Source organism: Spermophilus citellus (assembly GCF_964194105.1).
Source record: "Spermophilus citellus genome assembly, chromosome: X".
NCBI classification, from domain to species: domain Eukaryota; kingdom Metazoa; phylum Chordata; class Mammalia; order Rodentia; family Sciuridae; genus Spermophilus; species Spermophilus citellus.
The window spans coordinates 70,433,336-70,459,068 of NC_138190.1; the positions used below are offsets into that span (position 1 = coordinate 70,433,336).

A 25,733-nucleotide genomic window follows, 5' to 3' on the forward strand; every position below is an offset into this window, starting at 1 on the left:
CTGATACTTCTTACAAATTCAAATTATAAATGCTCTTTAAAACTCTTCCAAGCCCACTACTACTAGCAAGAGTATCATCAAAAGTCACACACTTCTACACCTTATAAAAGGATTTTTTTTTGTTGTTGTTGTTTCAAGGGTTTAGATTTCCTAGAAACAGCTCACATTTGAGAATGTCTGTCAACCATGCCACACAAAGAAAATAAATATTTCAAAAGGGTACTCTGTTCAGAAACTATTCACAAGTGCTTCTTTTTGTCAGACAGTTTTACAATAGGTTCATTAATGTACATCTATCTAAAAGCCTTGAGAATTCGCTCACACAAGCATTTTGAATGAGTAGATTTCTCCTGTGGAAGGGTATTCAGTATTATTTTGTCTCGTGTTCTTGGAGGCAATGGGAATTGGTGATGAACCCTGGCAATCCACAATCAGCATCATATATCACCATCAGTTTATGTCTCTCCTCTTTCACATAGTCCAGTATAAGATATCCTTTAGCATTCTATAAAATTCTGTCTATCTTTCAGGTGCTGGTCAGATTCTTGGATTAGCTTCTTGAGCTCTGTTCCTTTGATGAACAGAGTACTTCAGTTTGCAGGACTGCCAATCCCAGGATCTTCCACAAGCTTGCAGTTTCACATATGTCACTAAATCAAATGAGTATTTTAAATCTGGTATCTTTCTAAAGTGTCCTGAAGTCAACTTTGATTGTGATGTACTTGTCTCTGTTATCTTCTTCAAATTCATCAAATATTTCTTTTACCTTTCACTGAGGAGAAATTTAAACACCAAAGATCTCCCTTAATAATTTGTTTTTTATTTCTTCCCATATGGATGTTAAGGTAATCACAGAAATCACATCCAGAAATTGCCAAAAAGGTTTGTTTCTTTGGCAAGTGCTTCACCATGTTCAGTAAGCTTCTCTTTCTCTTCTTTCACAAAGATCTAGATTCCTATATTCCCAGAGGCAATCTTTTTAAAGAGTCCTCTGACTATTAAACCATAACACATAGGAATAATGTAACACTGAGAATTAATGCAGAAGGATTTTTCAAAAATATTTCAGAGTATCTACCGGGTTAGTACCTCCAGTTCTACACTGCATAGATTGTGTAGGGGTGGGGGTGCGGGGTGGGGGAGTGGGTGTGTATGTGTGCGTGTGTACACAGGTACTGGGATTTAAACCCAGGGCTTCTCTACCTTAAGCTACACCTCCAGTGATTTTTATTTTGAGACAGTGTCTGGCTATGTTGGCAAGGCTGGCCTTGAACGTGCTTCAGCCCTTCTAGTAGCTGGCATTCTAGGTATGCACTACCACACCTGGCTATCATATTTTTAAAAACATCTTTATTGAGATATAATGAATATGCCAGATGTTAAAATCTACAATTCAGCTGGGCATGGTGAATATAATCCGAGTGACTCAGGAGGGCAGGGGCAGGAGGATCACAAGGTCAAAGCCAGCTTCAGCAACTTAGCGAGACCCTTTCTCAAAATAAAAAATAAAATGGGCTGGGACTGTAGCTCAGTGGTAGTTCTTGCCTCACATGTAGAAGGCACTGGGTTCGATCCTCAGCACCACATAGAAATAAAATAAAGGTATTCTGTCCATCTACAACTAAAAATATTAAAAATAAAATAAAGTAAAATGGGGAGCTGGGGTTGTAGCTCAGTAGTAGAATGCTTGCCTTTCACGTGTGAGGCACTGGGTTCGATCCTCAGTACTACATAAAAATAAATAAATAAAATAAAGATACTGTGTCCATCTACAACTAAATAAATATTTTAAAAAATGAATAAATAAAATGGGGTGGTAATGTGGTGAGTGGTTAAGCACACCTGGGTTCAATCCCCAGTATCAAAAATAAAATAAAAATCCAATAGATTTGAGTATATTCAGAGTTGTACAATGAACACTACAATCTAACTTTATGATATTTCTATCACCCTGAAAAGAAACTCCATATCCATTAGCAGTTTCTCTCTGTTCCACTCACAGCCCTAGGGAAGCAATCATCTTTCTGCCTATTCTGGACATTTCATAGAAACATACAATATGTGATCTTTTGTGACTGGCTTCTCTCACCTGACAATGTTTTCAAAGTTCATCCATGTGTCGCATATATCAGTCCCTTATTTATTTTTTATTGCCAAATAATATTTAAATGTATGAATATAACACATTTACTTATCCATTTATCAGTTGATGAATATTTGGATTATTTCTACTTTTGGGTGTTATGAATAACGGTACTATGAACATTCATATGTAAGTTTTTTAATAGAAATGTTTTCAGTTCTCTTGGCTATAAGCCTAGTAGTAGAGTTTCTAAATCATACGGCATCTCTGTGTTTAACATTTTGAGCAACTGATAGTCTGTTTTCCAAAGTGGTTGCTCCATTTTACATTCCAACTAGAAGTTCCAGTTTCTTTGCATTTTCACCAACACATGTTACTATTTTCCATTTTAATTATACCCATTATAGTGGATGTAAAGTGACTATTTCACTGTGGTTTTGACTTGTATCTCCCTGAAGATGAATTGTGTAGCATATCTTTTCAAGTGCTAACAGGCCATTTGTTATAGTGGTTTGTTTCTTATGAAAACTAGTGATAAAGAAACATTTATAAAACTCAGGGTGTTTTCCAGTGCTAAGGCAATGGTGTTGATGTGCTTTTCTTTGCATACTGATGTATCATAATCTATCTTCTGAATCTTCTGATATTTTGCCCAAGTTCCAAGTGGCTTTGGGCTGCGCATTGTCCATGCCTAAACTCAACAAAACATGCATAAGCTTTGAAAATCATTTAGAATAATGCTGTAGTTAAAGACTTTGTGGCAGTTGGGATGTGGCTCAGTGGCAGAGTGCTTGCCTATCATTCAAGAGACCCTGGGATCCACCCCCAGTACCTCAAACCAAAAGCAAACAAACAAAAAATAATTTGTCAGATGAAGTGTTTTCTCTAGGGGCTGGGGATGTGGCTCAAGTGGTAGCGCGCTTGCCTGGCATGCGTGTGGCCTGGGTTTGATCCTCAGCACCACATACAAGCAAAGATGTTGTGTCCGCCGAAAACTAAAAATAAATATTAAAATTCTCTCTCTCTCTCTCTCTCTCTGCCTCTCTCTCTTAAAAAAAAAAAGTGTTTTCTCTAACTCCTTGAGCTGCATATTGCCTGGAGCAATTATCATCTGAATTATATCCTCTTTGGTGGCATTTCCATTTCTTTCAAATTCTTCCCTTGAATAACCCTTCAGGTATTTGAGATTAGAATCATTTTAAAGGTGCAAAATTGCTTGGGAATTCTTTCTTCTTTACCATAGTGTCAATGGGGGTAAGAAGGAAGTGGCCACATGGACCATATAGAGTACGCCACCAGAATACCTAGTGTTACTGATATCATTGATTTTGTTTTAATGTTTGCTTTTTGTTTTCTATATGCCTCATACTTTTTGTTCTTCTGTTCTTCCTTACAGCTTTCTTTTGCAATAATGAATATTTTCTAGTTTAATACTAATTCCTTAATGATTATTTCATTATATCTTGAGTTCTTTTCTTATTGACTGATCTAGTACTTACAGTAAACATCTTTTTTATTCTTCTTATTTGATATAATTAGTTATACATGAGAGTAGAATGTATTTTTAAAAATATTTATTTCTTAGTTTTAGGTGGACACAAATATGCTTATTTTACATTTATGTGGTGCTGAGGATTGAACCCAGTGCCCTGTGCATGCTAGGCGAGCACTCTATCACTGAGCCATAACCCCAGTCTGAGAGTAGAATGTATTTTGACATACATATATGGAGTATAACTTCTTATTCTTCTGGTGGTACCTGATGTAGAATTACATTGGTTGTATAATCACATATACACAGGATAGTAATGTCCAATTCATTCTACTATTTTTCCAATTCCCATTTCCCTTCCCTTCATTCCCCTTTTTCTAATTAGAAGTACTTCTGTTCTTTCCTAGGTTTCACCCCCACTCATTGTGAAATTAGCATTTGCATATCAAAGAAAACATTTAGCATGTGGTTTAGGGAATGGCTTATTTCACCTAGCATGATATTCTCCAGTTCCATCCATTTACCAGCAAATGCCATAATGTCATTCTTTTTATGGCTGAGTAATATTCCATCGTGTGTGTGTGTGTGTGTGTGTGTGTATGTATGTATATATATAAATATATATATCACATTTTCTTTATCCATTCATCTGCTGACGGGTACCTAGGTTGATTACATAATTTAGCTATTGTGAATTGAGCTGCTATAAACATTGATGTTGTTGTGTCACTGTAATGCTGATTTTCAATCCTCTGGGTATAAACCAAGGGGTGGGATAACTGGGTCAAATAGTGGATGCATTCCAAGTTTTCTGAGCAATCTCTATACTGCTTTCTATAGTGGTTGCACCAATTTGCAGTCTACCAGCAATGTAGGATTGTACGTTTTCCCCCCACATCAACATTTACTGTTACTTGTATTTTTGATAATTGCCATTCTGACTAGATTGAGATGAAATCTCAGTGTAGTTTCAACTTGCATTTCTCTAATTGTTAGAGATGTTGAACATTTTTTCATATATTTGTTGACCAATTGTTTTTCTTCTACTGTGAAGAAGAGTTCAGTCCCTCAGTCCATTTATTGATTGAATTATTTGTTTTTTTGGTGTTACATTTTTGAATTCTTTATGTATCCTGGAGATTAAATGCTCTAGCTGAAGTGCAGTTGGCAAAGATTTTCTCCTATTCTGTGGGCTGTCTCTTCATGTTCTTGATTGTTTTCTTGCCGTGAAGAAGCTTTTTAGTTTGATACAATCCCATTTATTGATTCTTCATTTTACTTCTTATGCCTCTTACAATCTATATCAGGTTTATATTAACTTAAATCCAATAAGATACAGAAATTTTTTCCTATGTAACTCTATCCCCCTTCCTTTTTGTGCTATTATTGTTATGCATATTATATCTATGTATAACTCCACATACATTATTACAATTGTTAATTTATATAATTTATCTTTTAAATAAGCTGAGAGAAGAAAGGAGAGTATATATATATATATATATATATATATATATATATATAGAGAGAGAGAGAGAGAGAGAGAGAGAGAGCTTGTTATATCTACTTTCTTATTCACCTTTCTTTTAAAAAATTATTTATTTATTCTGATTTGTTATATATGACAGCAGAATGCATTTAATTTATTTACCCTTCTTGATTCTCCTCATTTCTTCCTATGGATTCACATCAGTATTTGATGATATTATTTCCTTAAATACAACTTTGGTCTCATATACCTCCTTTGAGCTCGTATTGCCAAATATATTACATTTCTATATATTATAGGCCTATCAATATAACTGTTTGTGTGTAGCTTTATACAACTGCTCTTTAGTTCAGTTAGGAAAAGAAAGGAGAAAAAATATGTAATTATATTCTCTTTTAGAATTTACCTACATAATTATTTTTATTGGCACTCTTTGCCTCCTCCCCCATTTCTTTTCAGATCCAAATTACTATCTGGCATCTGGCATCACTTGCTTTCAGCCTGAAGAAGTTATTTTAGTTTTTCCTGTAAAGCAGTTCTGCTACGAATAATTTATCTTTGCTTCTGTTTATAGGGTAATGGTTTTATTTTGCCATAATTATATATATTTTCTAGCACTAGGAATTGAAACCAGGGGCTTGTGCATACTAGCCAAGTATTATACCATTGAGCTACATACATCCCTTGTCCCTCTTTTGAGATAGGGTCTTGCTAAGTTACCCAGGCTGGCCTAGAACTCGAGATTCTCCTGCATCTGCCTCCCAAGTTGCTGGGATAAGAGTCATGTCCCATTGTTCCCATCTTTTGCCTTCATTTTTGAAAAATAACTCTCCTGTATATGAGATTCTAGGTGACAGAGTTTTACTTCAGCACTTTGAGTATGTTGCACACTGTCTTCTTGCCTCTATTATCTCTGATGTGATTTCAGCTGTTAATTTTATTGGGGATTCTTTGTATGTGATGAATTATTTTCTCTTGCTGTTTTAAAGGTTTTTTTTTTTTTTTGCTTTTGTCTTTAAACAGTTTGCTGTGATATGTCTGGGTAAGAATCTCTTTTGGTTTACCCTACTTAGAGCTCATTAAGCTTTTTTTAAAAAAACATATTTTTTAGTTGTAGATGGACACGATACCTTTATTTTTATGTGGTTCTGAGAATTGAACTCAGTGCTTCACACATGCTAGGCAAGCGCTCTATCACTGAGCCACAACCCCAGCCCTCATTAAGTTTTTTTTTTTTTTTTAATGTATAGGTTCATGTTTGTTTGTTTGTTTTAATCAAGTTTGGGGAAGTTTTCAACCTATATATTTCTGAATATTTTTTACATTAAGCAAGAATGTTCTTTTTGTAAAAAGCTTTTTTATAATCTTCAAAATAATCTTCATTTATCAACAAACTTTTCATTGTATTCATTTAACAAATTAACAGTGTTAAACTATACAACACTACCTTGTCAAATCCCAAGTACTCAAATGAACCAAAAAACTGCTTTGGAGCACTGAAAGAAAAGAAAAAAAGGCTAAGAAAGGCCAACAAATATATTTTAGAAGCAGTTAAGGGGGATTGTTGGACAAGGGGTGGGAGCTTAGATTCTTGAGCACCATCAGATTTCCTCAAGGTTCAGAGGAGTTTTTCCACAAATTCTTTATTATTATTTTTTTGGTACCAGGGATTGAAACCAGAGTTGCTTAACCACTGAGCTACATCCCCAGCCTCTTTGTTAAAATATACATTTTGTTTATTGTTAGGATCTTTGGTGGATGCCTGTAATCCCAGCAACTTGGGAGGCTAAGGCAGGAGGATCAAGAGTTCAAAGCCAGCCTCAGCCACATCAAGGTGCTAATAAGCAACTCAGTGAGACCCTGTCTCTAAATAAAATACAAAAAAGGGCTGCAATGTGGCTCAGTGGTTGAGGGCCCCTCAGTTCAATCCCTGGTACCCCAAACAAAACAAAACAAAACAACAAAACCCCTAAGTGGTTTGGGGCTGTAGCTCAGTGGCAGAGTGTTTGCCTAGCATGTGTGAGGCACTGGGTTTGATCCTCAGCACCACATAAAAATAAATAAAGGCATTCTGCCCCTTTACAATTACAATAAATAAATAAATAAAATAATAAAAAAAACCCTAAAGAATCACAGGAACCTGTACTTTGGGATATTAACCAGGTAATCCAAATTCCTAGATTGTGGATGAAGTAAGTAAAAGAGGGAGAGAAAGTGGAGAAGAGGCAGAAAAGAAGAATCAAGAAGCACAGAGGGAAAACATTGTGTCTAGAGGAAATGAAGTAATAAACTCTTTGAATATTTTTACCATTGTTTTACTTATTGTTCTCATGGAGCTACAAGCTTCCTTAGTTGCTCACCACCAAAATTTCTATTGTTTTTGATAGCACCTTTGACTTGAACTTCCCTAAATTCTGTGCCCAATAAAGTCAGTACCCTTAGGGAGGGCTACATTTCTATGGCCTGCCTCTCCCCTAGGTATAATTTCTATACTGTTGTTTGGAACTTAGGGATAGGAATAGTAGCTCATTTCTGAGGGATTCTACAAGTAGGGTTCTAAGCAGAGGCAGTATTGAATTCAATATCCTATGAGTAGATGGGTTAGGGTAGCCAGGCCTTGTTATGCCTGCCCTGCAGTAGGCATAAAGCTTCTATCCTACATATAGGTACTTTGTGGAAAAAGGGATCCCTAGACCTCTTTGCTGTTGTTGCCTGAAATAGAACTTTAGTAACATTGAGCTACGGAGGATGAAATATCCTGAAGACTTGCTTTTACTTGGAGGAGACCATAGCTGTAAATTGAGAGCTGGGTGGTTAAGGAAAGGGAAATGGTCATAGCACAAATGCCATGGATTTTTGTTGTTCTCACTGGGATTTAGTAGATTTTCCTGAATAAATGTTTCCTCATTTGCTGTATGCCCTTAGGATAGTTTCCAAAGAATTTTTATGCTTGTTTATAAATTTCACCAGTTGTGGTTGTTTTGCTGGGAAGAGTCCATGAGGTTACTTAAGCTGCCATTCTTTTTTTTTTTTTTAATAGCATTTCTTTTTTTTTTTTTAAGAGAGAGGGGGGAGAGAGAGAGAGAGAGAGAGAGAGAGAGAGAGAGAGAGAGAGAGAGAGAGAGAGAGATTTTAATATTTATTTTTTAGTTTTCGGCGGACACAACATCTTTGTTGGTATGTGGTGCTGAGGATCGAACCCGGGCCGCACGCATGCCAGGCGAGCGCGCTACCGCTTGAGCCACATCCCCAGCCCTTAAGCTGCCATTCTGAAAGTGATTCCCCACTTCTCTCTTGACCTAACACATTACATTATGGCCAATTCTAAAATTTTCCCTAAATCAATGTTTTTCCCCCAATGAGCTGTCCACTGTTAGTACTTTAATTCAAGCCCTTGCAATATTTCTGGATCATACAAGATTTTCTTAACTTGTGTTCTAGACTTCCAGTTTCTCAATACTTCACTTTGTTCTATATTACTCCCAGGCAATCTTTATATATATATATATATATATATATATAAATAAAATATATATATATGTATATATATATATATATATATATTTTGCTGAGTTCACCTTGTTCCTCAGAAACCTTACACATCTTTACCTTACTAACAAAATAAAGTTCAAACTTCTTGGACCTTTAGCAATCCAACTTTGGCTTACCCTTCCAACTGAATCCTCTACTACTATCCTAGTCCAAATTATGTTTATCTATAAAATTGTCATCTCTGCCTTTGTTCCTGCTGTTCCATCTATCTGAAATCCTCCTACTTATCTCTATCAAAATCCTCCCTGTTGTTCAGGACCTATTCAGACATAATTTTTTTTTTACCCCAGCCAGAAGAGTGTTTTACTTTCTCTTAATTACTGTGGTTCTTAAAGCCCAGGTTTCTATATTCCTTGTATGAAAAACCCTCACTTATGTTTTATCTTCCCCTTTAGACAAGACATTCTTCAAAGGCAAAGCTCATATATTACCCATGATATCGAGTGGATAGGTTTCACACAGTAGACATTTAATACAAAGCTGATAATTTCAGGGGTTTATTAGTTGGGCCTCTGAGGAGTTTTAGTTACTTACTCGTTCTTTTAACTGGATTACTTCTTTGTCTTTTTGTTGTTTCCACTGTCTAAACTTCTCAGCATCCTCTTTCATCTGACGCATTAACTGTACTCGCTGGTTTTTCATCATCTGTAAAAACAAAAACCAGTACAAGTATTAGTCACATGTACTTTATTCTAGGCTGATATGCAGATGGATATAATTATCATTAATAAGAAAGAAAGCCCAGAGCTAAGCTAAGAAGGCCACCAACAGATTTTCTGTTAGGCTTGCAATACCCCTCTTGCTATGTTTGCACAGGGTTTCCAAGTATAGACTATACAAATGAATACTCTGAAGAAATAAAAGAAAAATATACCTACAAGCTAAAACCAGCCCTGAATTCACTGTAGAAATGAAAAGTTCAAGGAAATGTTTATTAAGCCTCAAGGACAAAACTACCTAGCAACCACTATATTCCAAAGATATCTGTGCAAGAGACCTCTAACCACCACTTTCCATATGCTACAAGTTAAACATTCAACAGCTAAAAATATTCTTCAGGTATCTATCATCTTGCCACTACTTTACAAAATTATGCCACATGGTCATGGAAGATGATCAGGATATTATCACTAAATATTGAGATATGTTTTTCTTTTGGTTTCAGAGAATCTAACATTAAACTTTGAATGTAAAAAAGAAAAGAAATTAAATGTCAAAGCAAGGTTTTATTCAGATTCTAGATGACAACCAGCACAATGGCCTATAAAAGGGACATTTATGGAGATTTTCACACTTGAAGTAAAAACATTCCGTAGTATAATTTGAAATGGAACATCTATGTATGTTCCAATGCAGTAAATTTAAGGATGAGAGTTTATTACCCGTATCTCCTGGTTCAGTTTGGAGACAGTATGCTCTGTGGATTCCTTCAGTTTCAGAAGTTTGGATTGTTCATTTAGTTTCTTCTTCAAATCAGCTATTTGATTCTCCAGCTCCTGGAGACGTTTGCGGCGACGCTCACTCAACCTAAACACAGATACAGTAGGAGTGAAGGCTACCAACAGCAAAGCCAGACTCCAAAAGATATGAGACTTCTAGGTGTACAACCCTGATATATGTAAATAGTCATCTTTAAAATAACATATACCAAGCTGGGCATGGTGGCACACACCTATAATCCCAGTGGCTCAGGAGGCTGAGGCAGGGGGATTGAGAGTTCAAAGTCAGCCTCAGCAATGTCAAGGCACTAAGCAACTCGGTGAGACCCTGTCTCTAAATAAAATAGGGCTATGGATGTGGCTCAGTGGTTGAGTGCTGCTGAGTGAAATCCCTGGTACCAAAAAATAAATAAATAAAAATATACCACCCAAACAGTCTCAATAATAAGAGTTTAATACCAGAGTAAAACAACATAATTTTTGAGTATGCAAAAATGAACTGCTTCAATATATCCCATCCTACAACTTTCTGCCAAAAGGATGTTCTGTGAAGGTATTTTGCTTCATGTTGGCCAAAAGGAATTATTCTGACAATTATTACACAAGTCTGAGACAGAAAGTAAATATTCAGCATAACTTTTAAGAACATGAGCTTTAGATTCATACAGAGATAAAACAGTCACTGGGTAAAATGAAGGGAGAGTAGCCAATAAGCAGGAGTTGAAAGGAGAGTAGGAGGTTATGGTTATCTTAGTTTTATTCTTAACTGATTAAGAGATGGTTCGATTGATTTTTTTCAATCACTAGCCTGGTTATTAATTCTGTTCACAAGCTAAATTACCATCAGTGCAGGGGGAAAGAAATTGCTACTATCCAGTAGGTCTGATAATCTTTTAAAAGCCAGCTCACACATTAACATTTTATGCATCCTTCCTTGATCATGTCAGCTTAAATTCTCATCCTGCTTCTGAACTCTTAACACAATTACTGCCTAAGAAATTAATCTGGCTAATTATATGCTATGTTATGGCATTCTTTCATTGTCATCATGAGATGTTATGTAAAATCTCAATTACTTTTCTTGTGTTTATATCCCTTTCCCACACTAGGTTTAAATATTTTGGTGGCAGTAAATGTCTCCTACTTCTCTATTCCCTCTAAAGCTTCTCATACATAGTAGGGACTTAACATTTATTGATTTTATTCTTACTTAGCTTGGTTGACATCCTTCTTTGCTGTCTGAAGTTCAAGAACCAATTCTTCCTTTTCCTTTTGCAGACTGATGACTTCCAATTCCAGATTTTTTATGTTATCCTAGAAAGGTCATAAGTCAGAGGGAAAGAAAGGCATTATATGGCAGAGGAAGAATATCATTTCAACATTCCATCTTTCCGTGAACTATGAATTAAATTTTAGCACTTCACTTACACACTAAAAACATTTGTTCTTAATTCAATGGAGATTAAAATTGTATAGTAGGCAAAGTATGGGCTTGGAATCCAGCAACACTTATTATCTAAAGTATCTTATGGAAAGTCACTACTTTTAGCCTTAGTTTCTGTGCAGAAAAGAGTTAAGAGAGCAGGCCTGAGACTGCTATCCTTAAAAAAAGATAGCTTGGGGCTGGGGATGTGGCTCAAGCGGTAATGCGCTCGCCTGGCATGCATGGGGCACTGGGTTCGATCCTCAGCACCACATAAAATAAAATAAAGATGTTGTGTCTGCCAAAAACTGAAAAATAAATATTAAAAAATTCTCTCTCTGGGTATATGTTTGGCAACTAACATTCTTGTAGGGTTCCTGCCATTTCCTAGCTGATAACAGAGGCTCATCCATGCCTAAACTATGCAAACCATGTGATTTACCCTGAACACCTGCCTTCTTTTTCCAAGTGTAGAATTTTGGTACACACAAAGCAGAGGTAAAAGTCTTAGACTCTGAGGTTCAGGGCTTCCCTGGTAGAGACCATTTCACACATGATTACAACCCATTAGTGGAGGAATGCAGGGCTTCCCGTGTGACTCCACTGGGAGGGGACTTTTGGTAGCTTGTGCCTAGTTTCCCTCAGACTGTGCCCAGGGGCCATTGTCTTTGCTCATTTTTCTTTGTATCCTTTTACTGTAATACATCTTAACTGTGAATATGACTACTTGCTGAGTCTTAGGAGTCCACCCCCAGTGAATCACTGAACCTAGAGGAGGTCTTAGGTATTCCAAAGAATTTCTCTATCTATGTAAATAATTAACAATAACATGAGCCAGGCACGGGGATGAGAACCCATAGTCCCAGCTACTTAAGAGACTAAGGCAGGAGATTGCTTGAGCCCAGGAGCTTGAGACTAGCTTGGACAATATACTGAGACTTCTCACAAAATAAACAAATAAACAAACTCCAATAACACCTACTTCATAAGATTGATAGAAGATTAAATAAGATAAAAAGGTAGTGACATTTTATAAACTATAAAGAGCTGTATAAATATATCATAAGTTTTGCAAACTTATATATTCAATAGCAACTGCAGTTCTACATGTATTTAGGCAGGAAATTCTAGAAATTGAAGTTTGGCAATTTTCCAAGAATGGAAAAACCCAATGACCAGATTCCCTCCTGTTCTCAAAACTAAAAGTGAAAGGCAACTAGCTGAATAAATGGTTGGCAGCTGAGAAGATTATATAAAGTCCCCAGACCAGTATTGCATTGACACAAAGAAGCAGAAGCAGGTTAGACAGGGCTGTATCAGAGAAACTTTGTACATAGGCTAGGGCTATTTTCCACACAATGTCCTGAGCCACTTCAGGATAACTAATGAAAATTAATCTTATTGCTTTATAGTTACCCTGAATATTTAAACTGGTCAATAACAATAAAATAAATAAATAAAAATAATAAATAGATTTATATATTTATTTTTACTTATAGAAGTACCTTGTGAAAACTAATCCAGATAATACATGTAAAGGTCAAGTCCCCTTGACTGTCTCACTCTCTGCCAAAATTCCATCCCCTCTCCAGAAGTAACCACTGTTATTAGCGTGGTGTATATCTTCAAGAAATTCTTCTTAGACAGTTACATATGTGTATATTATATCTCTAAACTTTCACATATATAAAATATTTTATATAATATTATAGATTACATATTATATATCATGGTATGTATGTCTTATATATATGTAAATGTCTAGAATATAAAATTTAAAAAATATATAGTATGTACACATACATATGCATATGTGTATCTGTGCACATCAAATTCAAATATGTGTTAAGCATAAATAGAATTACACTTTAGGGGCTGTGGGTGTTACTCAGAGACAGAGTGCTTGCCTAGCATGTATAGGGCCCTGGGTTCAATCCCCAGTACTGCAAAAAAAAAAAAAAAAAAAAAAAAAGTCACACTATACGTGTAACGTATATTATTCTGTAACTTGCATTTTTTACTTTATTATTTTGAGATTTATGTATACCCATACAGATTTGCTCTGCTTTTTTTCTGATGTGATGAAAGCATTTTTAAATGTGTCTTTTGGGTACATGTGCTAGATTTTACTAGCATAGAGAGAAGTTGAATTATAGGGTAAGTGTACACATTTATAATTTTAACAGTTACTACTAACCTGTCACACAAAGTGGCTATTTTTATAAAATATTTTTCTTAGTTGTAGTTGGAAATTTATTTATTTATTTTTATGTGGTGCTGAAGATCGAACCCAGTGCCTCACATGTGTGAGTTGAGCATTCTACCGCTCAGCCACAGTGCCAGCCCACAAAGTAGCTATTTTGATTTCTACTCTTGCCATATCACACCCTTGTCAACATGTGATATTATAACACTTCAAAATTATTACCAATATGGTAGGTGAAAAGCAGCACCTTGTCCATATTTAGTGAGTAACTATCTCACCAACTCCAAGTGGGGGATTATTCAAGTATTTGAGTCTTGGTTTACAACAACTCATGGCAATAAACTTTAATGATTAGAACCGAATCCTCCCCCGATTTTTCTATAGCAATTCCTTGCTGTGATAAGAAAAATACTGTTTGAAAAGAAAACCTGTCTTTATATTTCTTAGAAAAAAGAGAGGTGATGATTTATATGTGAGTAAAAGGTACTAGTTACCTAAGAGTGTGTATCTTCTTAGTTTTTAGATTTGGAAGCTTAAGCATATTTAATTTTAAGAAAAAAGGGCCTAGATATTTACTATAGCTACTATATAGCTCATTATCAATACCTCCTTATCCAATTAGAAATACACTGTTGGAACTCATATCCCATGTTTCTAAGCAAGAGTATAAGAAGGAAGGAATAATTTCTCAGTTTTACTACTAATCTTTTGTTTATCCTGGAAATGCCAAAATACATTTGACCTAAAAAGGCTACACTGCATGTCTTGTTAACACAGATGCCTAAGCTACATATTTAACTTACTCCTTCTTATAATCCCACTAAAAAATGACCCCCCCCCCAAAGCTGCTTAAATCAACAAGAATAAAAAGAGAAGAGGAAGGCAGTTGAGAGATACCAAAAAGACTTTAAGGAAAACAGCTGGGTAAGTAGTAACTGACTTCCAAAATGGAAAATGCTGAAATATAATTCTTAGAGAATAAATGCCAAGAAGCAACAAGCCAATTTGTATCACAGAACAAGAAAGAGGAGTAGAGGCTCCCTTTCTGGAGTACCTGAACCTCATAGGATAGATTCACAGACACTGGACAGAGCTAAAAGCAGACATTAAGTACTATACTGCTGATAGTGATTCAATACAAATATGCATATGCCTGGAATAACTCCAACTCCTTATTTCCTCTGGGTTACCAGAATGGTGGCACACTACCATTCTGCCTACACAACTTCAGGCAGGAGAATGAAAGATTTCTTTATGGAAATTGACTAGCCCCAGAGAAACTCATGCATATAGAACTTCCTATTGGTTTTTAGTGCCCCACTCCTAAATCTGAATATACAACCAAAGATTACTAGAAATTGGAGGAAAGCTTCTTTTTAAAAAATTACTTTTTTAGTTGTAGATGGACACAATACCTTTATTCTATTTTTTAAAAAATTTTTATATGGTGCTGAGGATTGAATCCAGTGCCTCATATGTGTGAGGCAAGTGCTCTGCCACTGAGCCACAATCCCAGCCCTAGAAAAGTTTCTTAAACGTAAGTGAGATTAAAAGAAGCACATTTAAAGGAAATATGGAGAAACCAGGTAAGGCAGGGAGAAGAAAATCTTGATAAACTTTAATTGCTTTCCTTAGAAATGGGCAGTGCATTCATGAAAAAGAATAAAAAACTATAAAACGAACAAATAGATGATCAAAAAATCTTGGAAATTACTAGGCAAATAAAAGAACTTACCAGAAGGAGTAGAAAGAAATCTCCCAGAGAGGGAAATAACAAGACAAAGAAATGGAAAATAGAAGGGAGGAGGTAAGAAAAGCAGAAATAAAATCTAAGAGATCAAATACTAGATTAAGAGGAGTGTAAGAAAGAGAAAATGTAGAGAAATGATACAAGAAAACTTCCCAGAATAGAGAAACACATTTTTAGATTGAAAGGATCCATTAAGCACCAAGCACAATCAATGAGAACAGACTCATATCAAGGTACATCCTTGTGAAATTAAGTAACACTAGAGGATAAAGAAAAGATCCAGAAAATTTCCAGAAGGAAAGAAATATAGGTCAAATACAAAGAATCAAGAATCATAATGGACTTCTCAACAGCAACAATGGAAACAGAAGACAAAGCAAGGCCTTAAAATCTAGTCAAATTAACAAGTGTAAGAATTTAAAAAATAACTATTTTAGATGTGCAAAATTTTAAAACCATTTCATTTCAAAAACCTATTGGGGTTTTGTATTCTACCAAAATAAAGAGGTATCCTAAGATGGAGAAAGACATGGAATTTGTTTCAATAAAAATGAGGTGTGAAGAAAATACCCAGGATGATAGTCCAAGGTTGATGGCTAGGCAGTAGGCACAGGGAAAGTGAACAGGACAGATAAAGACCTGATTATTATTAGCAAGGGTCATCATGAACCACCACTAGGAAAAAGTTTAGCCATTTGCCAAATAATATGATATCCACTACTAGTCTTTTTGTAATTCATACTATAACCCAGACCGTCTACTGAGATGAGCCTTTCTCAGAAATCAAGCAAAGTTATTAGAACCCAATTTCTCCATGAATAGGAACCACATCTACTAGAATATTATCAAATAATTTATTAAATTCCTGTGATGTAAGGTAAGGTATTAGAAAAAAATGGAATGAAATTATAGGTCCCATATCCTGAATATATCCCTTTTATAAACAAACAATACAATTCCAGCTGTATCATGTATATCCTGTTGTTTGTTTACCACCAAAAATGGTATGCTTGTTTTTTCCTCCATTCAATTAAAGATGGCAGACATGAACAAACTCTGCTCTAGAAAATAGTTTACCTGGTACTGGAACTGAATGGGCTGTAATTGGCTGTCATTCTGAGTCATCTTCTTAGCTAGGGCCTCTTTCAGTGCAAGAGCTTTATTCAACTCAATCAGCTCCTTCGACATCTGAGCTTGACGTAGAGCATGTTGAGTGGTGAAAGCATCTGAAGACCTGCTGGTTTCTGGACTGGTTTCAACTTGCTGGAAAAGATAATAATCAGGATGATGTAGACAATGGTTTGTAAGAGAAACCAGAAATTGGAGTTCCTTTGGTACTATTTCATCAAGTCTCATAGCCCTTTCACTATTAGCATTATCTCTATTCCTTCACTTCTATGGTTTTTCACGTAAGATTTGCTTTAAATATCTGAAATAAATTAAGCTAGTCTATTTCCCTGCTCACTTAAATACCCTTTTATATATTTTAGCTTTTTAAAGGCCAGCTGTTTTCTTGCTCTTTCCTTTATTGATCTGGCCAGCATTCCCCACTTTTAATCTCAAAGGGGTCCTTTAGAAGAGAGAAGGCACTGTGGAAATGGTGGAAATTGAGAAGAGGATTCATTTATTCTCACACAGCTGACTATTAGCACCCCATTTATTCCTTATCTTCATTGTTTCAGAATATGAAAACTTCTAATATGTATATATTCATTTGAGGCATAAAAGCCTGTCTCAACCAAACCTTTGCCTGGCCTTTCATTTTTACTTTATTCTGGAACATATAATACATTTTATCTATCCTTGAGATCTGAACACTCAAAATATTTTCCTTGTTTCTTTTAGCCCCTAACCATTCCATCCTTTGAAAAGTATGCTGAAAAAAATTCTCTCCTATTCCTCCTCTAATGCTTTTTTGACTTTGCCATAATTTCCCAATATGTTCCTCTCCTCATTTTAATTTGCTGAACAGTTGAAACAGAATACTAGCATCCAACAAGAAATAAGTATTGCAAATTTGGAATGTGATATCACTGAGAAGACTTGCTACCCATTACCAGGTATATTATTAGAGATAGAGCCTATCTACATTAGGGATTTTATGAAACTGAGATTTACACTGAAGATTTCTTATTTTCCAGGGCATTCTAAGGCAAATGGTAGTAATCATGGATTCTCTTCTTCATTCAAGTGATAAATTATAGGAAATGGCACAGTTAGAGCTCCTGGTTCCACACAAAGGGGCCAATTACTTACAGTTTCTGGTTCCACAGCAGTATCAATGGCTGCAGTCATGCAAGCAACAGTTTCATCCTACAGTGACAAATGTTTCGAGTTAGAAAAAGATTCTGAAATGAAGTTCACTAGTGGATTTTATATTGGTTATTTAATTTTTTCAAGTACACACAGAGACCATTTAAGGTGCTGGACCCATTTTGGAGTCACAGAAATCCTAACAGCCACACGTTTCCATTTCCCACTTCTCAAGAGTTTTTCTTCTTCATAAAGGGCAATTGTGTAAGTTTTTATAAGAAAAAAAAATAAGGTCATGTGGCAACTGACATATTTATTGCACTTCTCCTGCTCTGCCAGAGATCACTGAGTGAGAATTAAACACACAGCCATTTCAGCCAAAATTTAACCCATTTAATAGACTCTCCCCTTTCTTTTTGTGTTTCTACCACTATGTCTACCTCTATTAATGTACAAGTCTAGCTACTTCTCAAGGGCATATCAACTTAAGACATGTAAAATAAGGGCAATGCATGAGACATGTGGACAGAATGGTTATTTTGATTTTTATTTTATAGTTACTCAAGATAGCAAGATCTTACTCTATAAGAAAATATGTAATCTGCATGGGTACCCCAGAAAAATGTGTCCATGAAGTCAGACAAATGTAATATAGTTCTGTCACTCATATATGTAAAAACTAATCATATCCTAGGTGAGGTGATACATGCCTATAATTCCAGCAATTCAGGAGGCTGAGGCAGGAAGATTGAAAGTTCAAGGCCAGCCTCAATAACTTAGTGAAGCCCTAAGCAACTTAGTGAGAACTTGTGTCAAAATAAAAAGGGCTTGGGATGTAGCTTAGTGGTAACACACCCCTGGGTTCAATACCCAGTACCAAAACAAACAAAAAACTGATCATATGAAGCTACTCTAGGTAGTTACTTGGATAGTTAGGAGGAGGTAAAGGGAAAACACTAGTTCTCTCCTAGGAGAATGAAAAATTCTTTTGGGGGGCATTAGAAAAACAAATACCCAGTAGAGAAACCTAAAACCATTTATTAGGAGTAATTTGTTTATAAACTATCATATGAGCAAGCTCTGTTCTCACCACTGGAATTTAGGCCTTATTTGTAATATATGAATTACTGTTTGTTTAAGTGATTTTAGAAAGCTGTGCAAGAAAAGTATTATTGCCAGGAAGTCACATGATTAAGGAGGTCATAGGTGAAAGAGCTATTGGTTTAAGAGCAAAGAATTTAGGGTTAGCACATGAAGTCACTATACCAGCCCTGTGAAATATTACATAGTATTAAAACTTGAATCTCAGTCCCTTTCAGGCAAGGAATGAAGAGGCCCTAAATAAGTGCTGTTTTTAACACTTCCTTTATTCTGCTCTGAAATCCCCCAATGAGGCTTGAAGAGAATTCAGAAGAATTTTCAGTGTTTCACATTGTTTCTCATAATGATTTATCTTACCTGAAGTTCTCTAAGTATAGGGCACACCAAATCCTTCTTAAAAAAGCAGCACATGGATTTGTTAGTTAATGGTTACCCCTTTCCTCCCTTGCATGTTTCAATTTTCAGTATAAGGACTAGTTGGTTATAAGCCTATTCTAGATTAGGAAAACTTATAATTGTGGCTTTTGGAAACTTTTTCTAGTACCTTCTAGAGGGTTAGGATTAAAGTAGATGGATTAATATTTAAAGACGATGTGTTCCTACAGTGGGTATACCTTTGGCTTTTGGCCCACTGAAATTTCACAGTGTTAAGGTTTCAGCCCAGGGCTAGGACTGGGGGTGTAGCTCATTAGCAGAGCACTTGCCTAGTATGTACAAAATCCTGAGTTCAAACACATACACACACACACACACACACAAAAAAAAAAAAAAAAAAAAAAAAAAACAAAAAAAAAAAAAAAACACCCCTTAGGGCTATGGTAACATGTTTTGCATGAACATGGAAAGATTCTACTTTTACAATCCTAAAAGTAAATATATAACAATCAGATTTATTTCAATCTAAGGGCTCTTTTCTCTCCCACTCTCCTCATTGTAAGGTTTCAACTTAAAAAAATCTCTTGTAAATAAAAGGTATAATTTGCTAAAGGAGATGATCAGGGGATTGAGGTTAGGGTACATCTTGCTACATTAATCAGCAAAACTTTCAAAAATGAAGCTCATGCTTGTAGGCTGTGTGTAATACCATTGCTGCGCATGCAAAATGCTATTTATGGAACCGGTCTTGGAGGAGGGGGTATAAACAAAATATATATAAAAAAATGATTCTTTAGGAACTGAAAGGATTGTATGAATTTCTTACAGGTAACTGCAACAAGGAGGTTTGCTTGAATTATATCTTAAGGAAAGAAATGGTACAGTTTTGTGCTTCAAGCCCCAGGAGGAATATGCAGGAACAATGGCTGCCTTCATAACTTGAAAAGGGGGTGTTCACCCACCACTTAAAATAAAAATAGTTTTAATCCAGAATGAAGGGCACAAGCACTTACATTTGAAACATTTTGCTTTCACTGTAGTGAGTCTTAATAAAAGCCACAGGATACACTGTTGTGTATTTCCAAAAAAATATGTAGCTGAGAGGGTCTCTCAACAATAGACTTGGAGAACTCTTATTCAAGAGTCCAGCAGGAGCCTAGGATAAAAGGGTTTACTCTGCCTAACTGTGACAGGGGATAGAAGCCAGGAACTTTATCAGCTTGTGGCAATCTTTAGCACCCTCCTACTGCATGTGCCAAGTGCATTTTAGTGGCAGACAGCAATTCTATAAAGTTCTTCTGAGCCAGCCACCACTAACAACTTCCCCTACAGACACAACAGGCACCAGTTATATTGCCAGATCCTCAGTGAGGATGCTTTGTCTTCTTTTATTAATTTGATTCCACAGGTTTCCTTCATCTTTCCATGCAATTCATAGCCTTGGAAATGAGGTAGTATGAAATCCTGAGATTGGCATGGTGGCCGTGAACAATAATACCCTGGGTCATTGTTTTCTGAGCTTCTAAATTTAGACTACAGTAGGCTTCTATACCCTAGATTATCTGAATTCTAAGGTAGCTCACACAAGGTTTTCATATATCAGAAGTTTCTGCAATACTTAGGAAGAATTATATGTTTGGGGGTATAGCTCAGAAGTAGAACACTTGCCTAGCATGTACAAGGCCCTGAGTTTAATCCAAGCACTGCAAAATAAAAAGGAATTGTAGTTGGTGACATTTATCTTTATGATAGCCATTTTCTAGCATGCAATCTATCCTTCAGTTACACTGAAGTTGTTAACATTTTCTAAACTTTCACACTTCTTTGCTTTTGCATATACCTTTTCCTCTGTATAGATTATCCTTTCTTCTTTGATTGCGTGGCAAGCTCCTATTCATTTTTTGGAACCATTTCTTCTGTGATATCTTTCTGAATTTTCTAGACTAAGTTAATCACTCCTTCCTTGGTGCTCTCACTACACTTTGCTCATACTGCTAATGTAAAGGGATTAAAACAGATAGGAGAGAGGGTTCCCAGTTTTCCTTGTCTTCAACCATCACCACCTCACCCCTTTTTTCTGTCATTGTTCCCATCTGTAAACTTTAACTAACTTACAAACTATAAGGCTTGCAAAAACAACTCTTAAAAATAACATGATAGCTATCAGAATGGGATTGCACCAATATGTTCTGGAGGAAGAAGAATGAAAACTGGAACAACCTCTAACCAAAAAGTTTCACAGCAATTAACAACAAAAACTGCTACCTGAGCCAAACCACAAGAACACACCCCTCCTTTCTTCTTTTCACCCTATAAAACTCTAATCTGCCTTAACATGGAGAGTTATTTGGAATCCAGGTGCTCCCTGAGTTTATCAGCTGAATAATGCATTTAACTCCAATTTGAGTCACTTAAAATTATTTCCTTTTGACAGTAAACATCATTTAGCAAGGTTACATAGCTAGTAAGTGGCAGAATTGGCTTCAAACCAGAGTGTTTCTGGCTCGGGAGTCCAAGTACTCAATTACCCTTCTCTGTTTGTTGGATAAATGAACTGTCATTTTGGACTGATCGTGACAGTTTTACACAGCACTACTTATTCTAAAACACTGCCAAATAGTTTTGGGGGAGTTTAATTTTAAGTTTTCAATTTCTTAGAATCTGTCAACATAATCTTTTCCCTTGACCATATTATATGATATTTTTTAAAAAAATATTTGCCATTTGGGAGTGTGTGTGCTGGAAATTGTACCTAGGGGTTCTCCACCACTGAGATACATCCCCAGCCCTCTTTATTTTTACTTTGAGGCAGGGTCTCACTAAGTTGTTGGGGCTGGCCTTGAACTTGTGATCCTCCTGCCTCAGCCTCCCAAGTTGCTGGAATTATAGGAGTGCATCACCATTCCTTGCTTCATTTATTCTTTAAGTCTATGTGTGGGTGATTTTGTGATACTCCATTGACAATTCTGAGACAATGCTGGGCAAGACTAGTATTGAAAGACAACTATTCAGTAAAATACAAACCTATTCCCAAGAAGACCCAGGAGTTACTAACAAGCATTTACATATACTTGAGAATAACAAATAGGAGAAGGTAGATGGAATAAATCTAATCATAACCTGTAAACATAGTGTAATATGGTATGATTTTAATTTAAAAATAAATATACCAATCTGGGTGTAGTGGTGTATTCCCATCATCATGGTGACTTGGAAGGCTGAGACAGGAGGATCTCAAATTAGAGGTCAGCCTCAGCAACTTAGTAAGGCCCTAAGCAACTTAGTGTGACCCTACCTCCAAATAAAAAATAAAAATAAAAAGGACTGGGAATGTAGCTCAGTGGTAAAGTACCCCTGGGTTCAATCCTAAGTACAAAAAAAAAAAAAAAAAATTAAGGTGGTGGGATTGTAAAAAAATTTCTTTTGGAGAAAACAAGAAATAATTACCCCCCACACAACTATTATAGCAGCTCTAAAATTGAATAAAAAGGGAATTTATGGCAGAATGATCATTTAAATTTATTATTGGTTATAAGAGAGAGCTATGACTGCTACTCTTGCTACCTAGGCAATTTTGCACACTATGTTGTTGCTTGTAGAATTTGATTAGATTATGAAAATATTAATGTGCCATTACTAAGTGACCTATGAGTGTTATACTTTAACCAACTCAACGTTCAGATCATATTACATGATCTATGATCTCTGTCCTCCAGCCGTTCATAATCTAGTTGTTTCAGCAAAAGTCCAGAGAATTAGAAATACTCATATGCCTCAAGAGAAACAAAAGAAAGTGATATGCTTATTTACTGTTACTTGGCTTACCGATAGCTGGGTAATCACTTGTTGGAGATTACGAATTATCTCTACATTTTCTTTTAATTCCTGGTCTTCCAAAGTCTCCACTAGCTTTTGAAGATCCAGTTTGCAGCTGAAAATTTAAGCAAAAGAACCCAAGGGTTAATTATACTGTGAAGGCCAGAAGATTCATGATTAGACAGGAAGTTGGGATAGGCCACTAACAAATATCTGGTAGGAAACTTACGCTGCATGTTGCCTGAGCTCCTCTAGCTTGGCGTTCATTTTTTCATTCGCTTGCTCTGTCTGCAACAAAGACCCAAGAGATGATCAGTGGCAGTGCCTGACAGCTTCACCTAATTATGCTCTTTCTCCTATTCCTGTGGATGAAAACCTAGGTAGAAAGGCTGTCTCCTTTCTGTCTAGAGGATTTAGTGGCCTTTGGTTATTTATTGAGAAATGTGTTTTTTAACGGAGTCATGGGAAATTAGCCCTAAAGTCAAAATAAGCTACTAAAAATACCATTCAAGCAGCTGGGTTTTATGCTTGCCATGAGGCTCAGACTATGGGGTGGAGTGTGAAGCCTTAATTCCATAGAGAACTTTGCAACTGGAGGAAAAAGCAACACTTTCTGGCATCTTAATCCCTGCTGTTTGTAAAAAAAAAAAATCACTTTAAACTGCCTCCTACACTGCACCTCCTCAGCACCAGGGCATTTAAAACATAAAAGGGCCTCACACTAAATCTGAGCTTGTATTTATTAAAAGTTACACTACCTGATATGGTACGTTAGTTTTAGCAGAGAAAGCAAGAGAAAGGGTAAGGCACAAGAATGCTGTTAGTGAAAAAAGAAAGAGCAGAAGGCAGCTATGTTTGGGGTAGGATGATTGATGTTTTCAGTTTTATTTCAATCACAGAATCTGTCACATGCTAGAAGCTGCAACAGATTTGGGAAGGATAGTTTATATAGGACAAAAATGTTGTGCTTGTTGTGAATATTAAACAATAAGCCTACCAGGCAGCCATTGTAACAACCTTATAAAGGTCAGATGGTTATGTGGCTAGAATAACAAGTTCTGTCTGTTTCGTCAGCCACACTCACACACATGTAAAACACGGCTTCTAGAGTTTCTGCAAAAGCATAAAATGTGGCACTGGAGAAATAATATTATATATTAAAAAAATCTCTTAGATTCCACTTTCACCTTTCTGTTAGTAATGGACAGTACAACTAAACATAGGATTTAGCCTCTTTTAAAGAAAACTTTAGGTAGCTTACTTTTCCTTGACTAGTGAACACAATGGATGCATGAAGGCATATGGGCCAGGTTCGATTACATTTTGATGGAAATTCAATTTCACTTCTGACAATAGTTGTGCAATCAAAGTCTGAGTTTTACTTGAACTAGTAGAAAAATGTTAGTGACACAGCCAACACACACTGATCTAGAAGGTTACCATCACCGGTAGTAGGATCACAATTGGTGTAATCATTCACATAGTGATTGACTACTATATTTTACCATGACAGCTATTTAGGATGGAATTTGAAATGTGACAATATTAGGGGAACAGAAATAGAGAAGAATGAAAGTCTTAGGGAAGGAAAAGTAACTTGGTACATGTTGAATATCCCTTATCCAAAATACTTGGGACCAGGAGTATTTCAGATTTCAATTTTTTTTGTTGGATTTGGGAATATTTGCATACATGATAAGATATCTTAGGAATGGGAACTAAGGTTAAACAAAATTCATTTATCTTTCATATACATCTTATACACATGGCCTGGAGGTAATTTCATACAATATTAGTACACATATATTCTGACTGTGACTAGTCACACGAGGTCAGCTGTGGAATTTTCCACTGTGGTGTCATGCCAATGCTCAAAGAGTTTTGGATTTGGGAGCATTTTGGATTTCAAATTGTCAGATTAGGTATGCTCAACCTGTATTATGAATAAAGATTAGGCAAAATTTAAGGTAACTAAGGGACATAGTTCTTTCTGGTATTTTCAAAATGGGATTCATGTAGATTCTTTGTGGTGGATATATAAGTATTTACTGTTCAAGTCTAACTATTCTATATGTTTAATTAAAAGCTCATGGCACAGGGGATCCTGGCAGAATATGGAAATATACATACATTTCCTCCCACATAACTTTTCTCTCATAATGAGAAGCATGTTAAATATTTTTGGAAACAGTGAATGTCCAGAGTACTGTTATTTTAGTCTTTGGGGCTCACCAAAATGATCCTCTCCAACATTTGGGCTGTCTGACCAGCTGCCTCACTCAAACCACGACTTAATTTTTCATTCTCATCAGTCAGGGACTGATTCTTCTCCATCAGGGATTGTAGATTCTCTGATGGTTCCACACTAAAACAAAGAAAGTAACATTGTAGACAATAACTGAATGATAGCACCACTATCTAAGGTGGATAAAAATATAACTCACAGCCTTTTGGCTGGGGGTTAGGTTAAAATCACCTTTAAAAAGTCTAAGAAAAGTGTATCCAAACACTATTCTACCCTTCCAGTCAGGTAGTATAAGAAACATACCCCTGAAGTACTTTAATGATTTGGAGAAACATAATAATTCAGAGCCAGATATGGTTATAACTTTTATCTTGGTTCTTGATTTGGGATCTTTCCACTTGTATTGTGTACTGAAGTGAAAGCTAATTGTAGCTAACATGTTTTCTCCCTCCTCTTCCCAAGCTTAATCTCTCACTAAGGATGAAAGAAGGTAGGGGCTGGGGATGTAG

The 25,733-nt window shown here is 36.0% G+C and overlaps 1 protein-coding gene across 1 annotated transcript in view; it reads right to left on the minus strand.

Annotated features, from left to right (window-relative positions):
- The window catches only part of KIF4A (kinesin family member 4A), a 137,858-nt gene that overhangs the window by 48,708 nt on the left and 63,417 nt on the right, over positions 1–25,733 (minus strand). The window contains exons 11-18 of the mRNA XM_081278116.1: positions 25,212–25,344; positions 23,209–23,267; positions 22,989–23,094; positions 17,691–17,747; positions 16,512–16,697; positions 11,266–11,369; positions 9,999–10,143; positions 9,151–9,261 (exon numbers count right to left, since the gene is read on the minus strand). Of these exons, the coding sequence (XP_081134242.1) occupies positions 9,151–9,261; positions 9,999–10,143; positions 11,266–11,369; positions 16,512–16,697; positions 17,691–17,747; positions 22,989–23,094; positions 23,209–23,267; positions 25,212–25,344 (901 nt within the window). The remainder of the gene's footprint in view (positions 1–9,150; positions 9,262–9,998; positions 10,144–11,265; positions 11,370–16,511; positions 16,698–17,690; positions 17,748–22,988; positions 23,095–23,208; positions 23,268–25,211; positions 25,345–25,733) is intronic.